Below are 23,556 nucleotides of genomic sequence, written 5' to 3'. Positions count from 1 at the left end.
CAATCTAGCTAATACATAAGCTTTAATTATTGGAATAATTTAACATTTTGGTAACATTTTATGCACAGAGATGCACGTGCATTCACTATTGGACAAAACAAAGCAATTAGTTGCTCTTTCAATCCTACAACATTGTTCTTTTAGCTATTCGCATATTAAGGGAACAGAAATGTGTCTGCTCGTCAGATGAGCAGATGAGGCTGAAGCCCTTCGTTGTGAAGACGTTCCCTTCGGAGCGGGAGCTGAGTGAGTCTGGAAGCAGAGCTGGCTGCGCCAGATAATGTGTAAATAATGAGGTTGGCGAGTCTCCTCCATCAGCTCGGCCCGTCGTCGCCGACGGCTCGTTGTTTAATGTGAGAGGGAACGTGTGGGAAGCATAAGGTTGAGACAGACGAGTTTCCGTTTCATTCCAGCTGAAAAACAAACCGGCGATCAAGGTGGAAAATGTCAAACATGAAAAAGGTGAAATGACCTGGTAGGTCTGCTTATGTTTTTTTTAAACTCATAGTTAAATCCCAGTTTGATCTCATTACGTACACAAGACGTTTTACAATATTCCTAAGTGATGTAAATTTATTTGCGTTTGTAAAAGAAACCAATCCAGGCAGATCCAGGACACGAAGCAGCGATTCATCCTGAGGCTCCGTGTTCGTTGCTGAGATTTATTCTCAACAAACACACGCTTACAGTTCAACAAACTGCACACCTTCTGCAAACTTTCACATGTATACCAATTATCTATGCTGAATTTTGAATCAAAAATGCTCAGTGGGAGGAAGCAAAGCCAGACAGATGGACGGACCGGTCGACGGACAGATGGGTTCGGCTTTTGGACAACTGGACAGGAAATTAAATCAGGACACACATTTTTCCCCTCCATTCTCTTTTTTTTTTTTCAGTGTCTATTAAAAGCATGAAAACTGCGACCCTTATTATTGTATCTCCCAGCATTCATGGAGGAGCAGAGCTGTTGCATCAGTTGTTAACCAAAAGTTAACCCTGGTTTTCGACTCCAAAGCAAACGGAGAGAAAACAGAACGAAGCAGCAGCTGCAGTGAAGCAGGAGCAGACAATCTAAATCTGCTCTGTGTGCAAATTGAAACAGCTCAGAAAACCTCCCGATAAAAATAAATATGTTTTAGTTATATAATGTTAACGAAAATAACCACTAAGCAATGTTTTTTGGATTAAAATGGGTTTGAACTTTTATTTGCCATGTCACAATAACATCTGGTGACAGCATCATGCTGTGGGAAAGGTTTCCTCAACAGGGGCGGTGAACTAAACACAAAGGAACCTGTTACAAGCTGCAAAAGACGCAAGACTGTGAAGCAGGTTGACCTTACAATGAGCATAAAGAAACATAAACCCAAAATATAAACGTTTCTAAAAGTAGGCTGCTGAGTCAGTGGAGCTGAAAATAAACAACATACCTGCCAGATTTATATTTGTAAAAAAAATAAAAATAAAAAAAAGTGTTTTAAATGTATCTTTTCGCTTTGATTTGGCCTGAGAAGTGAAATCTAAAATGAAACACATTGCAGCGACTAACAGTTCGCTCTTTGTAAGGTGCTGGAGAAAACGAACGTTGCCCTCTTTGTACTTTAAACAACATAAACTGAGATTCAGCTGTTTTATTCCTGGTGGAGGGATTAAAAACGTGTCCCTGAGCTGAACTCCCGCCGAAACATGAACCTGTGGCGCCCGCAGAGAGTCTGTCATGCAGACCGGTCGTCGTTTCAGCGTCGTGTTCCGACAGGATGCTGAAGTGCCGGTTTCTACGCCGTGGCTCGGCAACGCGCCTCCTGACGTCAGCGCGTCTGCGTCTCGTTCCTGAGCGACGTTCCTCCACCGGACCGCATTCACGGTCACATTCTGTTATTTCACACGCAGAAAGTGAGCCTCAGCGGCTCTCAGGAGGTCCCGCTCATTCTTCCCACTGACGTCACTTCCTGTGCTGGGTTTAACAGCCCTCCGAGGAGCCATGCCGTTTTTAGGTGGAGCCCACTATGACATCATGGTTTTTAGGGCTGCGTCAGAGCCGGGTTTTAGTCTTTGTTTGATTATTGTTAATGTATCTTGATCTGTTTCAGAGTTTTACAAGTACAATTTGTGAAGTTGTATTCGTTAAAAAAAAAGAGTAATGAAATCCCCCAAAAAATTATCTTAAGTGAGTGCAGCTTCTTTAAAAAAAAACAAAAAAAAACAATAGCATACTAAGATTTTTCTGAACTATTTGTAAATATTTGGTATTAGAGGATTGGTGCTTAAAAAGGTTTTAAAAGAGCTGCTGAGGAAACAGTGTGAACATTACCTGTGAGGTCCCCCAGGGGTCACTGTTGAATAATTTATTTTTTGTTTTATTCAAATGAGATGTGCAAACTATCAAATATACTAGGGTGTGATGTCACTGGAAATGACAAAAACAATCATGTTGGTTTTAATTTGAGAATCTAAACTGATTTTAATGTCTGCATGACATGGACTGGCAACCAAACTCCAAAGAAAACCAATAAAATCCTGATGCTTGTTTCCTTCCACTTAACTTTCAATTATTGCACCAGGATATAGTTTTTTGACAGCCAGCCTTATGGAGGGTGTCTGCTGGACAGACGTTAGATCAGCCATCTTTCATGGTTGCATTTTTATTGATCTGTGTAAATTTCAATACTGAATTTTTGGGTTTTCATCAAGTTAACAGATGCAGAATAATACATGAGCTGAACTCCTGACATAAATGCACTCGTTGACAATGTTCTAATTCACTGAGCTACACCTGTAGATAAGTAAACTTTTCTTTTTAGATAAAGGAAATAAAGATCAATGTCTCACTCTTGATGCAGCAGCCAGATGTCTAATTTCCTAATATTTGTTTGAAAAGCCACCCCTGTCACCCGTTTGTCGGCTCCTCCGCAGCTCAGAAACAAACCGAGAAGCGACTCCATCGACACACTCCAGTGAATTTCTTAACGCTCCACTGACAGAAAAGTCTCCTTCAGAAAATCCCCAGGTGTCCCCCCCAAAAAAACAAGCTCACGTCTCAGAGGCGGTTTGACTGACAGCACCGTAAACATATTTCACCGCTGACTTAACTACAAATCTCCATCAAATTCAAGAAACAAAGCAAGTGAATCTCTTCTGACAACATTTATGACTGCTGCTGCATCAAATATGTATTTTTTTATGTCAGCCTCTAATATGTTACATAAAATAAGTTTTAATTTCTGAGGTTTTTTCCAGTATCTATTGATGTGTTTTTCCTACTGCTCGTGTCTTTTGCATTAATGGTTCCACTCTGGTGAACTTGTTTCCGGTCCTGTGCAAGGATAAGTTGCTCTTTCCTGTTAGTGAATTGACCAGTCAAATTGCACTTAGCCTAATGTCCACATTAAACCAGAGGACAGACACACAGTGGACACCAGGTCTTAGTTTTATACATAAAACTGATCCTGAAGACAACACTTCTCATGACCTTCATTCAATTCTTGCATAAAACCCAGATATGTGAATAAGAGTTATCCAGTCAACAAACACCAAAACTGTGAATCTCTGCAGCTCCTCCGGAGTTACTATGAGCCTCTAGGCTGTTTTTTTCTGAATATATTAATGATCTCCTGACCCAGGCTGTCAGCATAGGTGGACTGCCATGCATATTCTCACCTACTTTTTATTTTTTAAGATAATGGATTAAACAGAGCTCTGCGAGATCCTCAAAGTTCAGAACATTATTTTAAAACTTAACCCTGGTTTAAACTTCTCCACATTATCTCTGACCTTTCTGCTGTTTATTCACTTGTACTCTTTCACGAACCCTTAAGGTCGTCTTAGAACAGCTGGATTTGCGCTGAGACTAATGTGTGCACAATTAGACTCTGACGGCTGAAGGATTTCTGAAGGCAACACAGGATTTTACTTGGAGGTACAAGAGTATGGCAGTCTCATTTGAAATGCACTCCACACTTTTCAGATTTCTATTTGGAAAGGAAAAAATGAAAGCCAAGCGAAAGATTTCCTTCAACAAAGCTGACGCCGCAGTCTTACTAAGTATTTTCAGTCTAGTTTCTAGTGCACATATTTTGAAATAATACAAAACTAACTTACAAGTAACTTTCCAGCAACATAGGAGCTTGTTTTAAGTCAATAATTCCTTAATATTTATGATAAAATACTACTTGCAGTAGCAGATTATTTCACTTATAAAATGGGGAAAGTGTCTTGTTATAAGTGAAACAATCTACCAGTGAAGTCAGTACATTTCTTTTATCAATATTAAGGATCTTGTCCTATTTCTTGCTGAAAAGTTACTTGTATGTCATATTTCAAGGGCATTAAGATATTTGCACTAGAAACTAGACCACAAATACTTGATAAGACCACGGCTTTAAATGACATTCAACAAATCTGATGCACTTCTAATAAAATCTTTCCCACCTACTGTAAATTAACACCTCAGCTGAGCCTGCAGTGATGCAACACCTCCTGCCGTAAACACGACGCCATCCACGTCAGGTCCATTCAGCTCATTCTAAGCACATTTTCACGTATCTTACTGTATAGCAGCCTGAATACCTTATTGTGTTTCAAATGAAGGGCAGTAAATTATTTTTAAAAAATGAATGTTTCAGAAATTAGCAGGTGCACAAACAGCTCTGTCTTTGACAAATGAGCTCATTATGTTTCAGCTGAGTTGTCTGGCAGCCAAGGAGGAAAAAAACATGTCGGGGTAATTACTGTACACCTCTATGGAGCCATTTATATTAATACAACCTATAGAAGAAATCCATAATTGTCCAAAAACAACTGTAAGCACTAAATCTGAGGGCTGCAAAGAGAGCTGTAAAACGTCTGACTGCAGAAGAGACCGCAGTCGGAACAACACTTTGTTGATGAAAAAGATCTGCACAGGGTGAAGTTTTATACAGTTCACGTGTGATTTATATCAACAATAAAGAAAACAAGCAATCCCTTAAATCCTCACGTTATGCATAAACTGGTGTTTTCATTTGATGTGTTGGTTTAACAGGCCGCACTGGTGGCTACTGGTTTGATCCCGTAAATCTGTAACAATAACAGAGAAGAAGCTTTTTATGTCTTGCGAGTCTAAGGATGGGGGAATTATTTGGAGTTGTTTCAAGAGGAAGGAAGATAAGTTAAGTACATACATATCTTATGAAACAATAAGCACTCGTAACTCGTCAGGTTGGATTTCCAGTCAGGTCGGGGTTGAGTCAACATCTTGAAAAACCTGTTTTACAGTTTAGATTAAATTTTATTTTAGCATAGCCGTTTGGAAAGACACAAACCTGCATGTTCGGATATTGTAGAAAGTCCAAAGTAATATTCAGCTCTAGTTTTATATGATTCCTCATCTCATTCCCAAGTGTGAGCGGAAACACCCTTCAGACAAGCCAACTTTATTTATGATGCATCTAAAAATGGCTGGATTTGACCAACAAAACGATAAATAAACAGAATAAAACACTTAAAAAGTAGAATGAGACACAAATCGAGGAACATTTCAGCAGCATGAATCTCATTCTTTTAGTCATGAGTCATTTGTCACGTGATATAAGGAACATATACAGTAGAGAAAAAGTATGAGACATTATACAGCTTTTTCCAAAAAGCTTCAAACACAGCTTGTCATAAAAGAGCTAAACGGTGAGTCAAAAACCGTTTCAAGCTCACATTTTCCTCTAATTTCTTCACAATTGAAAAACATGTCTAAATGGCCCATAATCGCAAACCCAGATTTTGCTTCTCTGAACTGTTTTCATGCAGGTTACAGTAAATATTATTCAGTTTTATCAAACTGCCTCTCAAAGCACCGACTTGCACAGTTTTGGGTATGAACCGACAATATTCTTTATATTGAAGCGGGACCAAAACTTCAAAACTTGTGAGGAGGAAAAAATGTGCCCTTTCTTGATTAATCGTAGCGCTGAACCGTTCAAGCTTTTGGCTCCGGCTGTGTCGCACAGACAAGAGTGCAAGACTGTGATCCTGTGGAGAACTGCAGGGAAACCACATCCCTCCTCCTGCAATCGAATAAAACCTGACATGCAAGGCTGGTTTTACGAGGTCGCTCCTCAGGTTTCATCGAATGGAGGCAGAGGGAAACAACCCAGAAATAAACAGCCTACAGAAAGAAAAAAATCATTGGCCACTCGCTCATCAATTAATCATTCAGTCACTATTTCTTCCCACAGCCTGGAATGTGACAAAGAAAACAGCGGTGCAGGAAATGAAGCCGTTAATGATATGCTGCTTTAAAAAAACGAAAATTTCTTGTGTTCTCCTCAATCACCAAAGCTGACAGACGATGTAGGCGCAGTTCCTTATGTCCTTCACCTGCAGCTTGAATATTAAACAGAAACAAAAAGAAAACATAAACAATTTTCTTTTATCTGATGTAGTTAGATAACGATCAGAAATCTGTGTCTCATCATATTTCAGGTTTCAATCCATTGCCGTCTTTAAATAATTACTCTGCCTCCTTTGAAGTGCCGGCCTGGGCAAAACCGTATCACTCGACACGAGCAAACGCACCAGTGAGAAACCCAGACACGCTCTTTTATCAGCAGCACAAACATGGAAACGAGAAGATGAGTCGAAACACACAGCAGGAAAAGTGACAGAGCCAAAAGAGGATTAGAGGCCCGTCCCCTTCCTGCCACAACGCCGCTGTGCTCACACACAGAGCTACACGTTTTCATTCAGTCGCACAGTTTATGCAGCATTACACAGGATTAATGGTCCAGGCAGACTGTTTCAGAGATGAATTTAACTTTGTCTGAACCTCTCTTGACCTATATCCTCAACTGGAGCGGTGCAGCAGTGCCGCCCTAAAGGGGGCACACTTCATTAGAGCGAGGATGTCCGTGTTGTCTGCACAACAAAACAGATGCAGGGATGTGGAGATGACTGCAAATGAAAAGCAGAGGAACTGGAGGAATACTTTCCACTCATAACCAAATCTAAGACTAATCAGTCTAATGTTGTCAGAGGGTTAATGGGCCTCTCAGATTATTATTGCTAATCAATAAAAGGCTACAACCTCTGAAAAAACTGTGGGCGCTGTGGGAGATATACCAATAATTTTATCATAATAAATGCTGACGTGGAGAAACAACACTGCTGATAACGACTAAAATTCAATTCTATATTATTTACTTAAAAGGTTGCAAAGAAAAAGAACAGGTCATAAATGAGATATAATGACCAAATGTCTCATCTGTGTTTTAAGCTGCTACGTTTCTAACTTCCTGTAGCAGACAGCTGCGCTGCTGTGCTAATGTTAATTTGTAAGTAAACATCAACAACAACAACAACAACAATAAAAAATTGGAAACAACTTCAGTAGGTTAAGAAAACATAGAAATTTGAGCATAGCTGGGCCAATTTTATTTAAAAAACAACAGCAATGATTTAAAATATTCAACAATGTTTTAAATTATTAATCAAATATCCCAACAGGCCTTAATTACATGATTAGTTACAGTAGGTGGTTTCACAAAAATGCACACCAGTTTCTACATCACATCACATAAATAAGCTTTTTCTAAATTGTTTTAGACCAGAGGTCTGCAACCTTTACCATTCAAAGAGCCATTTTTGCCCCCAGTCCAGCAAAATATCACAATTTTTAATTTTTGATATACATCTACTATGGGAAATTTGTTATTTTTTAAAGAGCCACCATTTTATTTCTACTTCTTGGTTTTAATATACAGAAAAACAAAGAGTTTTATTTTTAAGCAAAAAGAGATACCAATGTTAATATTGGCAAAAATAAATAAATAAATAAATAAATAAATAAATAAATAAATAAATAAATAAATAAATAAATAAATAAATAAATAAAATAACCTGACAAGAAATTTAGAAATAAAAATGTTGTTGGTATTTTCAGTGTCATTCTGCTGTGGAAATTCAATTAAATCATTAAAAGAAAAAAATAGTAAAGAGTTGAATTTGTTTTAAAATCTATGTTTAATAGTATTAGTTGTTTTTCTTTATGTATAATTTTCAGCCATAGCTAATAAAAGTCATTGTGGAACGTCCAAAGAGCTGCAGGTTGCAGACCCTGTTTTAGACATGATCTGATCCCAGTCATCGTTTTGGTTTCCAAACTATTCAGTGTTTTTCTAATAAAGACCATCTGAATCTAACGTACATCACAAACTCCAGAAAAATAAGGAAATATAATTTGAAAGAATGTTCCCATTGTTTTCAGCTAAATTTCTGAAACCAGAGGCATGAACATGAAAGATGTTTATAGCCAGTTCCTGCCAGTCGCCCAGAACCACTGAAGGTAACCACCTCCCGTCTACTTATTCATTTCATTTTCACTTTTCTATTCTAAGCATCTTATCTCTCAATCCCTGAATATCTCACACAAGTGTCACTTTAAAACCTATAATCAGTGATAAGTCAGTTATTACTATGCGAGCTAAACAAAACAAACAGGTTGTACCAGCCTCAACTAATCAGGAATAAAAAATAAATAAGTAATATAAAACAAACTTTCAATCAGCCTCGTTGATCCAGCAAGTGTCATTTCCAAACATGACAATTAATGTGTTTCGATCTTGCCTAACATCATCAAAGAGTTGACTAGCACGTGACCCAAATTGCCCGGGGTGCAGTGTTGACACATGACTCTGACTTTCTGTAAAAAGCTTAGGGTGGGGTTGACAAACAGACAGACAAAGACTTTACAACACCTACTAAAAGCATATCTAAGAAATCGGAGGTGAAAGAGGCCGTGGTATTGATGACGCGCTTAGGGAAAAGTGAATTTACATCCACTAAACAGGAATATGATGCCAAAAGCAACACTTTACTAACACTTGGTTTAGTTTTCTAACTAAAGGAGTTAAATAAGCATTCGGATTCAGATATACCTGTAGTATCAACTTTCACCTCAAACATGTCCACAAGTATCAAATAAATCAATCATTATTGTGGAGTCTGCTATTATGTGAGGCACTACGCTTAGCTGAAACTGATTTTTCTTTAGTTAAAAATTGGAACTACTAGGCCACTGTCTATGAAAACCAAGACATGTGATTTCTCAAGTAAATCTATTCTCAATAGTAAAATAAAAATCATCGCTTATAGGTTCTGTGCACATTTTAAACAGGATATTTTTTTCTCCATTAAGAAGAAAAAAACAAACAAAAAAACACCCAAACTGCAGAAAAAGTGACCAGATTTGCAAAAATATTCCTCTAAATGTGGACAAAGATTTCACATGAGAAAAGAAAACTATTCTGGGCAGAGTACCAATAAGTTTCAGGATCTTAACAGCACCTCTGTTTTGGTTTACATAGTTAGCAACAGGTTCCTTAGCACAACCATTAGCTAATCGACAAGTTTGTCAACTTACAGCTGGAACGCTGTCAACAAGGGTGTGGTGGCATTCCCAGATTTCCAGCTTCTGAGACGAGTGGAGTGCAGATCTATGCCATGTTTGATGTGTCTCAGAAGTCAAAGTTCAGATCTGGAAACAGCGTCAAGCTCGAGTCGAGCTTGTTCTACTAGCGAGTTGGAAAACTTGTTGGCCAATTTTGGTGGTAGCTACCAGTGGAAATAAAATTTGATAACATGACATTATGACCACAGACAAGCAAAGAGGATAAGACGTTGCATTTTCATCGAGCAGCTGTTATTAAATGGGATAGCCTACACTAGGCGTGGGAGCTGTGGGGATATGTTAGACAAACAAAGCTGATCCATGGAGACTCCATCTCACAACTTAAAGGACTTGGAGGATCTGCTGCTTGTGTGGACCAGATACACACCATCAATGTCAAAACAAGGGGCATTGGAACACTAATCTGAGTGGTCATAATGTTATGCCTGATTTGTGCATTTCTGTTTATGGGTTCAAACACTAAACAAGAATGTCCACAACAAAGGTGGTGTGGTACATCAACTTCATGTCACATTGGTGTAACTCAATGCAAACTACCATCAGTGCTAGTAAATAGTTTCTATCTGAAACCCTGATGGAGGAGCAGCCATTTTGAATATTACATTTCAGGTTGCTTGGAGACCGACTTTTCAAATCAGATTTCTGAATTCAGGCGGTGTTCCCTTCTGTGTTTCCAATCTTCGGCATACAAATAGAGCTTCATAGGCCAGGCTCAGGCTGTTATTTTGTTTATTAACATACTTGACATTTAATTTGTGTCAGCATTACTGCCACCTACTGGCCTGGTATGGGTATTTCAACTTTCCTTGGAAGTGGAAAAGGGGAAGGTGAGTTGTATCTTCCCCCTGTTGCCACATGCTTACTGAGGATGGGAGATTGTAGTGTTATAAACTGATTTTAGCACTTCATAAAACAGATTTAAGTCGTACACAGAAATGGATGCATTCATATTAGTCTATTCAAATTCAATACAGTCCAATCTGATAAAAACAAAGCAACTATATTTAGTTTATTAGAGGAACTTTTCACAATTTTCTATTCAAGGAAATCCATGGGCCGACTTGGATTTTCCCTTTTTGTAATGGATTGATTGATAAAGTTTTGATAAGGCTCTCATATCAACATCAGCTCATGAGAAAAATGTTTTAGTCCGACTTTATGCGTCTTTGTAACAGGATATGCATTAACTGAATATGAAATGGGCCTTTTTGTCTTGAAAAGTACTTAGAGATGACATTAGATGTGAAGTGGCGCCACGCAAATAAACTCAACAGAAAAGTCACAATCAGGTCTGACTTCAACCAAAATTGTGTGGCCGGGTCCAGTTTATTATTTTGGACATACTTGGATAATGTTATCCCTATAAGTACAACCTGAAGCTGGCATCATGAGATCCCTTTCCCTCAGACAGATCTCTGTCACCTGAGAAAGTTATAGTGGAGAGTATGACCCTTCCACCTCTAACTATCCATCACTTCACAATTACTAATCACCGGTGAAATGTGCTCTTATTCCCTGATTAAAACCCATTTGCTGTATTGTGCTTGGAGGCTCTGCCAGCAGCAGCCGCCCTGCGCCTGCCTGTCATTGGTCGGTGGGCAGCAGCAGCAGCAGCAGCAGCAGCAGCCCAGCTTCTTGGGTACCATGTCGGCTCCCTCCTCATCAGTGTGCGGGTACGCTCCTCCCTGCTGAGCTCAATCAATCACACAGCTGCACATTATGTGGCACTCGCACTGACAGTTAACGCTTTGTGCGGACCAAGCCAAATGTTGCGGCATCGAGGAAACGACTTTGGTGACAGATCTCCAAAAGCGCAACTGAACGCGGCAAGGACGCGTCATGAATCCACACCTCGTGCCATCAGTCCAGCTCTCTTACCTGCCCACTGTCTGGTTGGCGAGCTGTCTCATGCGGTTGAACTGCTTCTTCATCTTGTGTTTTTCTGCGTTTCCACCGAGCGGCAGAGCCTCTCCGCAGATCTCATTGATGAATTAAAGTCCGCTCTCCGCGCCGATCCGAAGCAGACGAGGAGGTTCGGTCGTTAAATATCCGGTTCGGGCATCGCGGCGGACCAACGCGGCAGACAGTCGGTGAGTTAATTCCAGCTCATTGTGTTTGTGAACACTGTGTTTCTGTCCTATGCTTCGCTCCGCAGCTCCGGAGATGCTGAACCGATTCCTCTCCCCCGGCGTTGACAGCGACGACGCTCCCCGCTGGTGCATCATGGGAAACGTAGTTCCGTTCTAAAAATAAATCAATTTAATACACACATACTGCTGTGGGTTAGTAATCTCGTCTCCCCCTCAAACAACATGCGTAGCATGTCTCCCACTGTGAGTGTGTTGCTCACAAACGGCAATAGACAGGATGCAACATTAATACGGGTCAAGAGTTTGGCATAAAAAAAAAATCATTAAAGCATGTATCAGTCTGCTATCTTTTTGATGTTCAATACACATGCACATTATTATGTTCATTTTAAGAAAAAAAAAACTCATCCTTCTCAGCTGCACATCCCTTGTATCATGTACAATATTTCTATTTCTGGTAACTGTACTATATTTTTTTATTACCTTGTACAACAGTGTATTGTTATTATAAATTTTACTCTTGTTGTTAATCTTGTTTTTACATATATTTAACACTTGGAAGCTTTGTGTGAACCTACATATCTTTCATTTCCCCTATGTGGGACATTAAAAGCTACTTCTATTGCATTCTATTCTGTTTTATTTTGATTATTTTTTACGTATAAAGTCCAATGAATCCAGTCGGTTAATTTGAAGACACAAGAGCCTGACGTGTCTTCAGGCTTTTGAAGACTCTAAGGGAACATTAAAGAGTTATCCAGGAGGTCACAATAGAGCCTAGAACAATACTTGAGGCACCGCAGGCCTCACCTGCCTCGGTTAGGTTCAGTGTTCATGTTCACAACATAGAAAGCAAATATTGTAAAGAGTCCATGCAAATCCTTGATGGCAGCTGTTGCAGCCAGTGGTGGCACAAGCAGGTTCAGGGGCCAGTTACCTTTTCACATAAAGGCTGGGTTTGTTTGGATAGTTTTGTTTTCCATTAATTAATCATATCATCATAAAAAAAAAAGAAAGAAATACCGGAAAATACTGGTGCGGCACAAATAAATTTTTTTCATAGTGCTGCAAGTACTTCAAATTCACAAAAGACAAAAAGGAGTTGTTCTCAGGTACCAGGTCAGTTATCCTGCATTTAAGCACAAGTAGCATAAGTGGCATAAGTGACAAAATGAACAGAAGCCACTTATTTTCACCTCATTATAAGCAGTATTTAGTGACACCACAAAATACTGAACACAAAAAATAACAGAAGTGTCAGCTAAAGAATATTATATCAAGATGACTAAGCTAAGCGGTGACACTTATATTGTGCTCTTCCATTTTTAAAACCTTTCAGTAGGGAAGACGTAGCATAACACAATGTGAACATTATTTATTTTATGCCGTTAATCTGGGGCCACAGAAGCAATAATCTGTGATCACGATCAACAAACTTTTCTTTCTCCAAGTAATTTCTAAAGCTCCTCTGTAAATTCCCATGTCCATGTCCCCACAGCCATATGGCCAAAAACTATGCAAAAATGCTAATTGTCACTCCAACTAAATTGCACATCATTTTGTGCACTTTGACTAATCCACTTCATATTCTCTAAACATTATTTCTTTTTCACTTTAAAATTTTGTTTTTGGTAAAATAAAAAAAAATATCAGTAATATTTTCCATTTCTGTATAGTGCCTTAAGTCTAAAACAACATAGTTATGTTTTTTGTATGAACAAATGAGCAATCATAATAGGAACGAAGTTCTTGTGAGAAACCAGGCAGAACCTAGGCAGGTAAACAGCGCCACCTCCAGGCTATTTTGTGATTTAAAAGAGGGAGGTAACCACATTAAATATTTGAATGACTTTCATTGTCCGTGACGTTAATCACAAACTTTCATTTAATTTTTTTGGGATATTATGAGGGAGGTCAAAAACTTTACAATGGTAGCGTCCGTTTTAATCCTGATACCTTAATACTCCTAAATAAAACCAAATTCAGTCACCTCATTACTAAATAATGGAGTGTACACCTGTGTGTATTTTAATCTGCAGGTAATCCATCACAAGGGATAAAGATGTGGATATATTTTACCCAGGGTTTGATCATAAAACTATAGCCAAAATCTTTAATTATCTTACAGAACATTTTCCAGTCTGTCATCTGAACATGGATTTGAAAATCTTTCAAGAACAGACAGGCTGGGCCAGAAAAACAACCAAAAGGCCAGTGGAGGAGCTGCAGAGATCAACCATTACTCATTCACTCCAAAAATCTCAATTTTAAGAAAGAGTGGCAAGGATCCCATGGCTGTTGAAATAAAGTCATATGAAAACCTGCTACTCACTCAATAAATGGGTAATTATTTTTATTGTATTTTATTGCTGTATTTTATATCACTATATATCCTACATCTGTCCTAGAAGAGTTGCTTTTACTCTCATTGTACATAAAATTACATTAAAAGCCATTCTTTTCTATTCTACTCTACTGTTATTCAGCTATTGTAATAATTTTATTCTTACCTGACTACTTTTTTTGGCTACTCTGACCACGGCTGCAGTAAAGTGTCGAAATATAAAAAATCAAAGCGGTGTGAAAAGCGTTTAATATGAAACGCAACAATGTGTTTTATCTGATGACAGCATCTGCCACACGATGGCGCCCAAGAGTTGGTGGCTGCTGTGTTGGCTGCAGAAGAAGAAGTGTACCACTGTAATTTACTTGTTGAATGACAGAAGAGGAAACATTTCAGGAGTTTCATCATCGGGAACAGCTATTGTTTCTTTTCGGCGTCGAGTTGCGGCGGGTTTCAACGTCGGATTGTGAACTTCTTTCAGAAAAATGCGGGACCGAACAAAAGAATTAGGAAGCGTGAGTTTCAAAGTTAGCGGCTAACATTAGCGAGCTAACCTGCTAAAAAGAAAAGTTAATGATGTAGTCGAGGAGCGACTTTAAGCTCCTGTCTGCGGCGAAGCTTTTATTAAAATAACAACACGGGTTATGGTGTCAAAAGAGCTGTGTTTAATGGCTGTTTTTGAGTAATTTGGGGAGCAGGGCGGTACTGTGTTGAGAGCTTCCGTTAGGATGTGTGAGGCCGGGATCAGCCTGGGCAGGGCTGCAGGGGAAGCAGCACAAAGTCAGTGAACTCTAGCAGGGGGCTGATGTCTCTGTGGATCTGTTTTTATACTCCTACAGAAAGCCGACGTTTCCGATGACGACGACGAAAGCAAAGCTCTGATGACTGGAACATCTTCAGCGAAAGATGACAAGGACAATGAGGCTTTCTTCAAAAAGGTGAGGACAGCTGAGTGGAGGTGTGAAACCTCATCCAGACGACTTGAAACATCCCTAAATATGTTATCCAAATTCTTTAAAGGGATTTTTTTTAATTGAAAGAGTTTTGGAAATGACCCACGGTCGTGTGTGTAGGTTGAAAAGTAGGACCCTTCATTTACAGCAGGGGTGTGAAACTGATTTTCATTTTGGGCCATATCAAAAACCTGAACACTCTTAAAGGGCAAATAGTGCCAGAATGTATTGATAAAAGCAATTCAACTGTTAAAATATCAATAAATATCTGTTTGTTTCAGCATTCAGTAAGTGTTTCTTAAATTTAAACAATATTGAACGTCTTTTCGCACTGATCAGTCCATTCAGGATTTTTTTTTTTTTAACAACCAAAATCTCAGACTTTGTGGCGCTAATTTAGAAATATTTGTAAAGAATTTTGCTAATATGTGACGTTAAGCGTGACTTTTCAATAAATGCTGTATCGGTCACGCACTATATCATCAAGCAAGGCTGAGGAAGTCACTGAAACCCAAAGTTTTTGGCCAATTGTGAGGAAAAATTTGCAGTAAAAATCGGGGGGAAAAAAATGTGGGAATCTGTAGATTTTTTTGCAGATTTTTGGAAAAAAAATAAATCTTTTTTTCTTTTTTTTGTGTTTAGGGTTAAATAGGATTCATAACTAAAACCTCTATCAAATGACCTGCAGAAGATTTCTCTCATTTATGTCCAACAACGCTTAGAAAGACAACGCCGCTCAAACTTCATAGAAAAACTGAACTAAGTTTTGACCAGAGAAAGTCTGATTTTAGTTTTCTGGCTAAAGTTTTTGCTGCATTTGCAGTTTCAGACGTACATTGTTCAGTTCCAGAATATAAACTCAAGGAAGCTTGAATAAGCAGGAGGTGTTGCTGCAGAGTTGGTGACTCACTGCAGTTGACCGGGTTCCCTTTGACGGCAAAGCCTTTTGTTTATTCCAGCTGGCATAATAATCTGAATGCGACTTCATTATAACTAGGATTAAATTGTAATTGATTGTAAACCCGGCTGTGTGGTTGGGTTGAATGTAGTGCATCTTTTTTTATTTAGCTTGGATCTGCATGTTAAGTGGCTCGAGATTACATTTGTTATGAATATGCTCCATTTAAGTTATAAAAAGTAAAAAAAAAAAATATATCACATTTTGGTCTTATTTCCCATATCTCAGTTAAACCCTCTATATTGTGCTTCACCAAACTACATTACAACATTTGGAGCCATTTGTGATGTCAAACACTTTCAGTTTCTGTTTTCGTTGACCATTGGATGGGAACCTTTCCAGTTCGCTGTTACCATGGTAACAGCTGGGAAGAGTTTACGCAAACCAAAGCCTCTTTGGTTTGCATTTCATATATGCTTTATGACATACTTTAGTTGCTTTTGTCTGGCTCGTCTGGGTTTCCATCACATCTGATAACGGAGGTTTTCCAGTCTGGAAACATTTAGTTTTGTCTTTGTTGTGGCTATAAAACAAACGCAACACGACTACATGCTGTACAGCTGCTCCATAGCTATAGTTGTATTAATATGCATAAGATTTCTAATGACACAAAAAGCATCAGAATGATGATTGGCTGCATTGGTAACTATAAAAATGGGCAACGATAAGCAAACGTATTTACTTTTATCATCAGAAAACTCAAAACTGAAACCTATGATTGGACATAACTTATGTTTTTTGAGGTGATTGTGAGTCCAGGAGCATTATTAGTAGCTTGATTAATTATTATTAATCAAGCTACTGGAGCGCAAAAAGCATGAAAAGAGAGAAATGTGTCTTTTATCGTAATAATTTGCGCACTGTCCTTCAAAGAACGCAGCATCCAGTTTCTGAAAGTGTTAAAATAAGTGCCAGGGGTTGAAATGGGTTTAAACATCGCACAGACTGGTTGTTTTGACAACATGTTAGGCCTTAGTAATCCGTTTCCTCTGACTGAGGTCACAGATAAGGATTTTTGTTTTCAGTTCAAAAGATCTTAGTGAGAGAAAAGCAAGTGGCTGTGAAAGTAATTTAAAAGCAAAAAAAAAAACAAAGGCGTTTTCTGTTTTTTTACATGGCAGTTTGAGTGAAATTACCAGCCAACATGACCAAGCAGGGTCATCATCTGCTGTGACAAACTCCTGTTCTGTTACCATAATAAACAACCATCCACAGAGGAGGAGCTAGCAAATGTCATCTGTTGGCAAATAAAAACATTTTCTTAAAAAAAAAAAAAAAAAAGGAAAACTAACGGCACCTGTCCTGGACTATAATAACGCAATTTTATTATTCTGGTAAATGTCTTACTAATCATCTTCACAAACTTCAATAAATGTACCATCAAAACTTTAAATCACTAAACAATAACTGAGCCTTTCTTGACAACTTATTAGCAATTCTATATTCACTGAGGAAAACTGCAGTAACTACCGGTGCAGTAGCTTGGAAATCTAACAAACCAGCACCCTACTAAGTGACTTATAAGAGCTCTTGGTGAACCCAGTCCGTCTGTCGTTCACCGCGGTAGGAAACGACGTCTTATCACTGCGTCTGCAGCTGGAAGCTCTCAGTTGAACAGCCCCGTTGCACAGGTGTCGGCCCTCGTTTTGTTACGCTAGTCTCACTTTTCTCCACATAACTGCTCCGTGGAAACTGCACTACGATGCAGCTGTCAAAATGTTACTTTGAAGACCTCAGCATATGTTTCCTGATAAGGTTACATACAAACTAAGAACTGCTGTAAAAAAACCACCCACCCAAAAAAGATGCGTTTTCTGTCCAGCTGTTTCATAATTCAGGGGCAAAACGTTCCTCAAACTGAGACGATGCTTCCTTTCATTAATGAATTTAAATCTCTTTTAAAAGCAATATAAACTGGGTCAGTGGTGGATGGAGGGGAAGACAACAAAAGCGATTTTTAAAGCATTTGAAGTTGTTCACCAAAACCATTGTCTGAAATATAAGAAGGAAAAAAAAAAGTTACTTTTGTATTGCAGGTGCAAGATATTCACGAGTGCCTGCACGCTCTCAAGAGGATGGTCGCCGAACTGGAGAACAAGCAGAAAACCGTGCTGGGCGTGGCGCTGCCAGAGGAGAGTACGTGTTTTTATCCTCGACGTCATTCGCTTCGGCTGCTCTAAACGGACCGAAGTGAAGAATGAAACTCTGGTCTTAATAAAATGTTTTCTCCTTACTTGAGCTAATCACTTCCCCAGGAACACATCTGATGCATGTTTAGATAGAATATTCACGCCGGTACTCATCCTTCTCCGAATCCTCGGCCAGGTATGAAGAAAGAGCTCCAAACTCTTCGAGACGAGATCAAAACGTTGGCGGGTCAGATCCAGAGAAAGCTGAAGAGTGAGTGCTGGTTTCAAGCGGACGTTTTCGGTCTCCAGCCCGTCAGATTTAAATCGTTAACACTTTTCCACCTCCCCCCCCCCACAGGTATCGAGCCTAAAAAGGGAGACGACGATGGAAAATATATTCCAATCAACATTCGGATGCAGCGCACTCAGGTAGCGTCTGAACAGGGAAACGTTTTTTTTTTTTTTTCTTTTCTTTTTTTCCCCCTGGAGGCTCTATTTACAATTTGGTGTTTGAGAAAAGGATACAAGAACAAATGCATGGATTAGAATACAGCGTTCTAAAATAGCCTGCTTTTTACACTTTTTCCTTCCACTGAATCTTCCATTATAATGTTTGAGAACTTGTTTTCCAAATTAAAAAAAACAACAAATCATTTGACAAGACCACAGAACATTACCACACTTTTTCCTTCCCCTCAACTTTCCATTGACATGCTAGGATGCAACAGACTTCTGAGATAAATGAACTTTTTCACCACATAAGTTTTAGAGCAGCAGCTGTTTAATTAGACACTCTTCAGAAGAGCGACGTTGCTGCTCGTTTCCCCGACTTGAACTGGTTCGCGTCTCTTTCCTCAGCACGGCGTTCTGTCGAAGGAGTTTGTGGAGCTGATGGGCCACTGCAACACCATCCAGTCCCACTACAGGGACCGGAATGTGGAGCGAATACAGCGCCAGCTGAAGATCAGTGAGTCCAGCAAGCTCAGTTTTTCTGTCTACAGTTTGTATCTGTGGTTTTATTGTGTTGGGGGGGAGGGGGGGAGGGAATCAGGGCTCACTTCCTCTTTGAATCAGCTGCTGCCGGTTGCCATGACGGTCATCGCCAGACTCCTTCCTCACATCGGTTTTAACGGCTACAACCGATTAACATTTATACGCGTCACATTAATGCAAATTTTTGAAAAATACTAATATTAAAGCTTAAAAAAGAGAGGGTGACATTTTGAAGTTGACGGACCTGCTGGTGACATTTCTTAACTCCCACATGATGCAACAATCGTGTTCGTTTCTGTTTCTGTTACTTCATCTGAACTTTGCTTCTGGGAATTCACGATGATGAAGGTCTGCAAATCGGAGCCCTCGCACGTTCAGTGGCTTCATTCAGGATAAAGAACAATTTGAGTTACGGATGAGAATCTGCTTATAATGATAAACATGGATTCAATGCATTTATAAACACAGCCCTGATTACCTTTAATGTGGAAATGTAGCTTTATATTTTTACTAAACGTTTCTCAAGAGCACAGATCGCCGTCCTGATCTGTTTTTTTAAAAAACAAAAACAATACCTGTTGGTTGAGCTTGTCTTACTGATATTGACATATTGGACGTATTTTCTCAGCGTTGTTCACACAGACTCAATTACAAGTCATGTTATTCTTTCTGCTTTCAAACATGTATAGTGTAAAAAAAAAAAAACCAAAACAATAATTGTGTGTGATACGACATAAAAAGCTGCAGATTCTTCCCAACATTGGTAAACCGATCTAAACCGTTTTTGTACACGAGCTGCAAAAGTTGTTTTCTTTCATCTGCAAAGGTTGTTGTTGCGTTGCAAATCCAATGCTCTTGAATTGCCACGAATGAAGCAAAATATTAAGTTTCAGGGATGATTGATCAGAATTTCTCTGAACTGGAGGCAGACGAGCCACTCTTACAGTAAACACAAAATGAACAGTTGTTGAACTTCTGAGTTTTGTTGCTCAGTTTGTCTCAGAAAAGTCTGAGGTATCAACGACGATCGGTTCTAGTTAGACAAACTCATGTCCCATGACTTTATACCTTCACACAATCTGTTCACACACACGCTTGAAGCGGTACTCCGTGTGCCAGCTGCATTCAAAGTGGCTGTGAAAGAGTCGCAGCTTCCTGAAGAGTTTTGAACCCGAGCCAGACGTCGGCGGCTCTTCAGGCAGGTTTTAACGGGAGTGGCTCTGAAATTCCTCAGGCGTCCACGATGATCTGCATGCAGCTCTGTTGTCGTTCCAAACTCTGATCTGCTTCACCCTCCGATTTCAGCTGGCACCAACGTGACCGATGAGGAGCTGGACGCGATGCTCGAAAGCGGCCAGACGGATGTTTTCACTCAGAATGTGAGTCCTCTGGAAGGGAAATGGGCGGTAACCGTGGAAACACAGATTAGCTGCTGTCAGTCAGGTTGACAGGCTTGATTTTGTTTTTTGTTTTTTCTCTTCCTTATAACTGGACCAGATTTGGTAAGAAAACCCTAGTTAGACCAGATTAAACACCCTGAAGTATTCATCCCCTGAACCACAAACCTCTCTGCTTCTTTTAGGGGTTTTTGTGCCACAGACCAACACAAAGGCGTCCTACATGAGAACTGGATGAGAAATGAGGGACGTTTTGTTACAAATAAAACTCTGAAAACTTTTCATTCAATTATTACCACAGACTCTCAATCGGATTTAAGTCTAGACTTTGACTTGGCCGTTCTACCGCTTGCATAAACCGTTCCGTTGTTCCTCTGGCTGTACGTTTACGGTTGCTGTCCTGCTGGAAGGTTAAACGCGGGATGACCGCGTTTGGTCCCGTCTGCCGAGATCGCCTTCTTCCTCAGCCCTGGAGAGTTGTCATCAGAGTTGGGCCAGTCACAATAACAAATATTACTGGACCATAAATGGTCTCAGAAGTTATTGCAATAAACATTAACACCGTTGTTTTGAGACCGTAATAATGCAAGTTCATCCTCTCAAAAGGTTTAATTTCGTACGCTGGAATTGGGAAAACATCTTAAATTTTCCAAGTAAAGCACAACAACCAAAATCAATAAGGTGAAAATAAAAACACACGCAACCGAAATAGCTGAAAATGTCAATCATCGGAATGCAAATTGAGCTAATTTTAATTGATCATGTGATTCATTTACTGCGACAGCTTAATCAGAGTCAATATGGATCAATACATATGCATGTATTCAAGTTGTTATTTGCAAAAAAACTGCTGGAATTTTACTTCCAGTTTTGCATCCCTTTGAGTTGGTCTTTCACATAACAACCCAACATGAACATCTGTGGTTGAATCGGCTGTAGCGTTTTGGTGTCACCGTAGCTTAGTGAGGATTTCCGGTCTGTCAAAATACGAGACAGAAACACAAACCTCTCTGGTGTCCAGATCCTTATCGACGCTCAGGCCACGAAGCAGGCCCTGAACGAGATCGAGTCCAGACACGACGAGATCCTCAAGCTGGAGCGGAGCATCAGAGATCTGCACGAAATGTTCCAGTACCTCGCCATGGAGGTGGAGGCCCAGGTAAACCGCAGCGGCGACGAACCTTCAGCCTTCTCTGAGGAAGGTCTGATTCTGACGCCTTCTGTCTCCAGGGGGAAATGGTGAACAGGATTGAAAACAACATCAATCAGTCTTCGAACTACGTGGAGAAAGCGAAGGACAACCTAGAGCAAGCCGTCACATATCAGAGCAGAGCCCGCAAGGTAAGCGCGGTCCGCTTTCCACCCGCCTGGTTTCAGGTCTACTTATGAAAACACAAATGTCCAAAAGTTGAACATTCATCGACTTCAAAAAACACAAATATTTCTGCTCTAATGATGGAAGTGCAAGACCGAAGCTTAGATTTAAAACGGCCTTTAAAATCTGGATAGTTTTTATGCAATAGTTTTAAGTATGTGACATATTAAGCTTCCCTTTTTTTTTTTTCCTTCCCTTGTTTACTTTCTACTTGTTTTTGTCCTGTAAAGCACTGCGGATTGTTATGAACGGTTTCCCTGTATTTAGCTCCCTCTACTTTCCCATCATCTCAGAAAATCTGTCTCTGCTAAAGAAATTAAAATGTCAACATCTCTGCAATGTGTTCAAAGTGATGTCCAACGTTACAGTTTTGACACATTTTGCACTTTGCAAGATCATTTTTATATGAACATGAAAGATTAAGGGTTATAATCCTGTTTTCTTTGCTTCCCTTGTTTCAGTTTGAACATATTTTCTTTTCTTTCCACTGCAGAAAAAGTTCTGGATTGCCATCTGTTTGGCCATCCTCATCCTCATCATCGTCATCACAGTGGTCACCTCCTTCATCTAGCGACGCCAGGCTCGAAGCGCGTCGTGTAAAAGCATCAACTCATCAAGCCCACAAGGAAGCACGGGCGAATTTAGCCTGCGTGTCCACACCTCCCTCCTGCACCCTCCTCACGTCCTCGTCTTCCTCTAACACAGCTGTCCATCCTCATTTGCGTCCCGAGGGGAGAGTCGCGCTCGCGCATCAATCTCGCCTGCGGTTTCGTGCTGCAGGTTTTTGTCGGTCTCTTTTTCCACGACTCGGAGGCCGCCTTCACTGTTACTTCGGCTGCACCTCCTCCGTGCAGAAGGGGAAAACAAAAAGAGGAACTATAAGTGACCTTGAGCAAGGCACGCTGCAGTATTTAAGCCCCCCGACACTGATTATGCTGTTCTCAGGAAAAAAAACTGTTGATTCTTGTTACGCCTCTTACATGAAATTAGAGACCTTAAAAACAATTTTTTATAGCCTTACAGAAGAGACTAATATAATTGTACATAATGTAATGTTGCAGATTTACATTTGTTTGTCTTTTTGTTTTTTAACTCTATCAAACTGCTTTCGTGTAACGAGTGTATATAGGTCTTTTCTTTTTCAGTCCCCAGTGTAAGAAGCTCTTATAAAGATGTTAACACTTTGGTCCGAGAAGCTTGTATAAACGATCGGGACGTTGCGCAAGCTTCTGCGGCAAATACAAATGAGGAAAGTCCTTAAAACTGTGCCTTCTTCTTTACATGGGCCTGGGAACATTATGTTATGCGCCAACGCTGTTGAGAAGGGATGGAGCTGAGTTTTTAAAATCACCTTTTGTGTTTTAATTCAGTCTTTGCATCACAGCTGTACTCCTGCTTCAACTGGTTAATTTTTTTTTTCCCCCCCTTCAGTTTGTGGCATCGTGATGATTCTGTCCTTGGCATGAGCCGGTATCAAAACCCACTGCATCTATAAAAATATATATCATGAACTAATTGCTCCCTATTGTTTTATGACGGGAAATATTTCCAAAAAGAAAAAGCCAGGTTTGTCCTTGTGAGATGAGAAATAGTGGTGTTGCCTTATTTCATCCAGCAGCAAGTTGGGGAGGGGCTGCTTCAGATGAAATTCAGGTCACTCACATTTTCTAGCATCTCATTAAAAGTTGGGCTGATATCGGTGACTGGGGTAAATGCTTAATCTGTTGGAAAAGGTCCACTAAGTAGCAGAAGAAAAAAAAAGTTCCTACTGTGTAATATTACATCTGATAAAGGTTACATGAATGTTTTTAAATAAAGTTATACTACTCAGTTTTACTGGGTTTTTTTTAAATAATCCTCTCCAAAAACTCACAAAAG

The 23,556-nt window shown here is 39.7% G+C and overlaps 1 protein-coding gene across 2 annotated transcripts in view; it reads left to right on the top strand.

Annotated features, from left to right (window-relative positions):
• The window catches only part of stx4 (syntaxin 4), a 26,440-nt gene extending 2,935 nt beyond the window's left edge, over window positions 1–23,505 (top strand). The window contains exons 1-10 of one of the 2 annotated variants that reach the window (XM_007572711.2): window positions 14,178–14,388; window positions 14,713–14,811; window positions 17,821–17,920; window positions 18,110–18,184; window positions 18,272–18,342; window positions 18,772–18,880; window positions 20,212–20,285; window positions 21,325–21,462; window positions 21,534–21,644; window positions 22,172–23,505. In XM_007572711.2, the coding sequence (XP_007572773.1) occupies window positions 14,359–14,388; window positions 14,713–14,811; window positions 17,821–17,920; window positions 18,110–18,184; window positions 18,272–18,342; window positions 18,772–18,880; window positions 20,212–20,285; window positions 21,325–21,462; window positions 21,534–21,644; window positions 22,172–22,249 (885 nt within the window). In that variant the 5' untranslated portion in view covers window positions 14,178–14,358 and the 3' untranslated portion in view covers window positions 22,250–23,505. Of the gene's footprint in view, window positions 1–14,177; window positions 14,389–14,712; window positions 14,812–17,820; window positions 17,921–18,109; window positions 18,185–18,271; window positions 18,343–18,771; window positions 18,881–20,211; window positions 20,286–21,324; window positions 21,463–21,533; window positions 21,645–22,171 lie in introns of those variants that run through there. The other variant, XM_007572719.2, reaches the window with a different exon arrangement.
• Window positions 23,506–23,556: the final 51 nt, after the last annotated feature.

The sequence above is a fragment of the Poecilia formosa genome, unplaced genomic scaffold (genome assembly GCF_000485575.1).
Source record: "Poecilia formosa unplaced genomic scaffold, Poecilia_formosa-5.1.2 Scaffold7, whole genome shotgun sequence".
Lineage (NCBI taxonomy): Eukaryota > Metazoa > Chordata > Actinopteri > Cyprinodontiformes > Poeciliidae > Poecilia > Poecilia formosa.
This window is presented reverse-complemented; position numbering and strand designations above follow the sequence as displayed.